The sequence below is a fragment of the Sebastes fasciatus genome, chromosome 14 (genome assembly GCF_043250625.1).
Source record: "Sebastes fasciatus isolate fSebFas1 chromosome 14, fSebFas1.pri, whole genome shotgun sequence".
Lineage (NCBI taxonomy): Eukaryota > Metazoa > Chordata > Actinopteri > Perciformes > Sebastidae > Sebastes > Sebastes fasciatus.
In genome coordinates, this window is record NC_133808.1 from 3,939,483 (window position 1) to 3,942,850 (window position 3,368).

Sequence of the window (3,368 nt, forward strand, 5' to 3'; positions counted from 1 at the left end):
CTCCGTTTTAGTGCATTTCAACGGAATTGCAACGGAATCTCGTTGCTAGGCAACAGTTTGGGTCCATGTTTACTTCCTGTCAGCTGATGTCATTTACATACACTGCAACAGGAAATAAACTGGGACACATTTGGAATGTCTATGTTTAAAACCGTGTAATGGTCTAAATATTGTATATTTGTGACATCACAAATGGACAGAAATCCTGACGGCTTGTTTCAAACGCACAATTTCGTAATACGGGCTTGTGTGTGTTTCTCCGTATATTGAGTGTTTTGATACTTTAACAGTATTTATATAGCACTTAAACCTGCTTTATAATATAAAAGACATGGAAATCTAATTTTTTACAATATTGGACCATTAATTGAGTGTTAGACATTGAATAGTCCTATTGTGCATGGTTTTCTCTTCAAACAGATCTCATAGAAATTACCTACAGGATTAACTAAATAATCCACAAAATGATAAAAATCTAATATCTTTTCCAATGACATTCTGCTGGTGTTGTCACCATCTACCCCGTTGTTTATCATTTAACTGTCAAACATAATAAAAGTCAGACGTGAATATGTGTGTTTGTAAAGAGCACATCATGTGTCTGGGAGGAGTTGAGCTGAGGTTGGAGGATGGGGTGATGGGGGGGTGTGTGAGGGGAGCATTTAGCTCACTTTTCCACTGTGTGAGCTGTCCTTCTCACCGCACGCAGCTGTGGAAATGAGATAAAACTGAGCTGCCACTTTAGGAAGCTCTCATTCACTCACTTGTTGCAGCCAGAAACCTCTGAAGCCAAAAGTAAAAACGTTTGGTGACTCGTCATTGTGCTGGATGCCGGCTGTTTCCTGCGAGCAAAAGGGAGTTCAACAGGTGGAGGGAATGAAGCTTTGATCTTTGCACTTTGTGGACTTTTTTTCTTTTAAAAAGCAGAATTGAAATATTTTTTTTTGCTATTTTTGGTTTGTCTCTCAAACTTTATCTTTTTGCTGAAGACATTTTGAAGAACGCTGAACTCTGAAGATAGCACACCTCTGAACAGACTATGAACGTGCTGTCGAATCCAGTGATCAGGGCCCAGGAGCAGTCTCTGCCTCTTTGTGGCCCCGGGTCTGTCCACCAGGACTTACCCCACTGCCCTCCGGGGTTCAACCTGAGCTCCCACCTAAATCCTGCGCCCATGCTTGGCCTCCAGAGTGGCCAGAGACCAACCAAACCTCAGAGGGAGCTGAGCCCAGAGGAGCAGCAGGAACTCAGGAGGAAGATCAACAGCAGGGAGAGGAAGCGGATGCAGGACTTGAACATTGCCATGGATGCCCTGAGGGAGGTCATGGTGCCTTACGCCTCCTCGCCATCGCCCTCCTCCTCTTCCTCCTCCTCCTCTCAGTCCCACCCGCCGGGAGCTCCTCCGGGCCGCAGGCTCTCCAAGATCTCCACCTTGGTTCTGGCCAGGAACTACATCCTCCTCCTGGGTTCGTCTCTGCAGGAGATGCGGCGGCTGCTGGGGGAGGTGAGCGTGGGGATGGGGGTGAACGCGGGGCCGGTCCCCCGGCTGCTGCTCGCTGGAGGGTGGCCCCTCATATCTGGCCCCAGTCAGCTCCTCCTCACCCAGGAGTCCCTCCTCACCTCAGCAGCCTCCTCCTCTTCCTCCACGTCGTCGTCGTCGCCTGCCGTTAAATGTCCCCTGTTGTCTCCGGGCCCCATGGAGGCCCAGCTGGCTCCTGTGCATTGGAGCTCCGCGGGGGCCTCAGGAGGGCCCCTGTGCCCCTGTGGAGTCTGCAGACTGCCCAGATTTAGCCACGCCGCTCCGGCTCCACGATTCTCAAAGTGACACCTTGAAGTTGAAGTTTAAGAACGGACTTGATGACTGTTATAAGTTTTTTATATATATATAAATTGTTATTTTTCTAACATTTGTAACATGTTTATAATAATTTAAGGCAATAACTTACGATTATCCTTTGAGCTTTTTAAACCTAATGGATCTACTCTGTATTTGGTAAGCCAGTTTCTTTATGAAGCAAATATAATAATCCCTGTTTTTGATAAATTGCATTTTATTACTTTTACTTTGATTGACTACTTTGACGATTCTTATTGAAAGTGTGAGTTTAATGACTGTTTGTGTGTGTGTGTGTGTGTGTGTGTGTGTGTGTGTGTGTGTGTGTGTGTGTGTGTGTGTGTGTGTGTGTGTGTGTGCTTGTACAGCTAACTTTGTGAGGACCAATTTGAGTTTTACACCATCAGAGTGAGGACATTTCTGGAAAGTGAGGACATTTTGGCCGGTCCTCACCTTCGGACAGACTTTCAAAGGCCTGTTTGAGGGTTCAGACATGGTTTTAAGGTTCAGGTTAGAATTAGGTTTAGGGTTAGGGTTAGGGTTGGGGTCAGGCATTTAGTTGTGATGGTTAAGGTTTTGGTAAGGGGTTAGGGAATGCATTATGTCAATGACTGTCCTCACAAAGATAGAAGTAAAAGGCGGTGTGTGTGTGTGTGTGTGTGTGTGTGTGTGTGTGTGTGTGTGTGTGTGTATGTGTGCGTTTGATTGCAGTATTGTAGCTTGTTGGCTGATCACAATTTTGGGGGCCCATAACTGGAGAAAGCCCAAATCAGGGACTCTTATCAAATAAAAAGTGTCATATTTAAGAGCAGTGAAAAGCTACTCTCAGTTTCTCACCATGAGCAACTACGTACATGAACTCATTACCAAAGTAGTTTTGTTGATTTCGGCATTTGTGTTTTTCTCTGTGCTCTTCTCACTGGTTTGAAGTGATATAAAAGTCAGATGTCCCTCCTCTCAGGGGGGCAAACTCTTTCTGATGTAGCGAGTATAAACATAGCAGTGTAACAGCATAGCAGTCGACTATTTTCTCAAACGGACGTCATTTAACACATATACGTTTTTATAAAAAAGAGGAATCCCAGAAACTACAATAAGGATTTTTTTGTCCACCAATCCTGACACTTAGAAATTATGTTTATATACAACATGTTACTGTACATTCTAATGAGAAACTTAATTGCTGCTTGGATAATGTTCATAGGAAACTTTTGTTTGGTTTTGTTTTGTTTCTTTCATATTGAATGAAGCACTACATTTAGTAATCGTATCAGAAATGAATGGTTGGGTGTCCAATGCGAAGGACTTTGACACCAGAATTTTGTATGTGATTAGATTTAGGCAACAAAAGTCCTTCGGTCGAGGTTAGTGAAAAGTTGTGGTTTTGATCAAATTTTAATAAACACGACATGTGTTAACCTTAACCAAGTGCTGTGAATGCAACATATTCTGCCAAAATATATCAAATATTTTGGCAGAATATGTTGTCAGTGAACATTTTGCCGACACGTTCAGTATCAACATGTTATGACTT

At 43.7% G+C, this 3,368-nt stretch overlaps 1 protein-coding gene across 2 annotated transcripts; it reads left to right on the plus strand.

The window, feature by feature from the left end:
- Nucleotides 1-698: 698 nt before the first annotated feature.
- Nucleotides 699-2,295, plus strand: olig1 (oligodendrocyte transcription factor 1). Of its 2 annotated transcripts, none has more exons than XM_074658121.1 (2): nucleotides 699-2,164; nucleotides 2,203-2,295. In XM_074658121.1, the coding sequence occupies exon 1, from the start codon at nucleotides 1,040-1,042 to the stop codon at nucleotides 1,823-1,825; it is 786 nt and encodes a 261-aa protein (XP_074514222.1). In that variant the 5' UTR covers nucleotides 699-1,039; the 3' UTR covers nucleotides 1,826-2,164; nucleotides 2,203-2,295. The 2 variants fall into 2 exon arrangements, with proteins under 2 accessions (XP_074514222.1, XP_074514223.1); XM_074658122.1 differs by having other exon boundaries at nucleotides 699-2,160.
- Nucleotides 2,296-3,368: the final 1,073 nt, after the last annotated feature.

Coding starts and splice junctions, on each gene's coding strand:
- olig1 (XM_074658121.1), top strand. CDS start 1,040: ATGAACGTGCTGTCGAATCCAGTGATCAGGGCCCAGGAGCAGTCTCTG.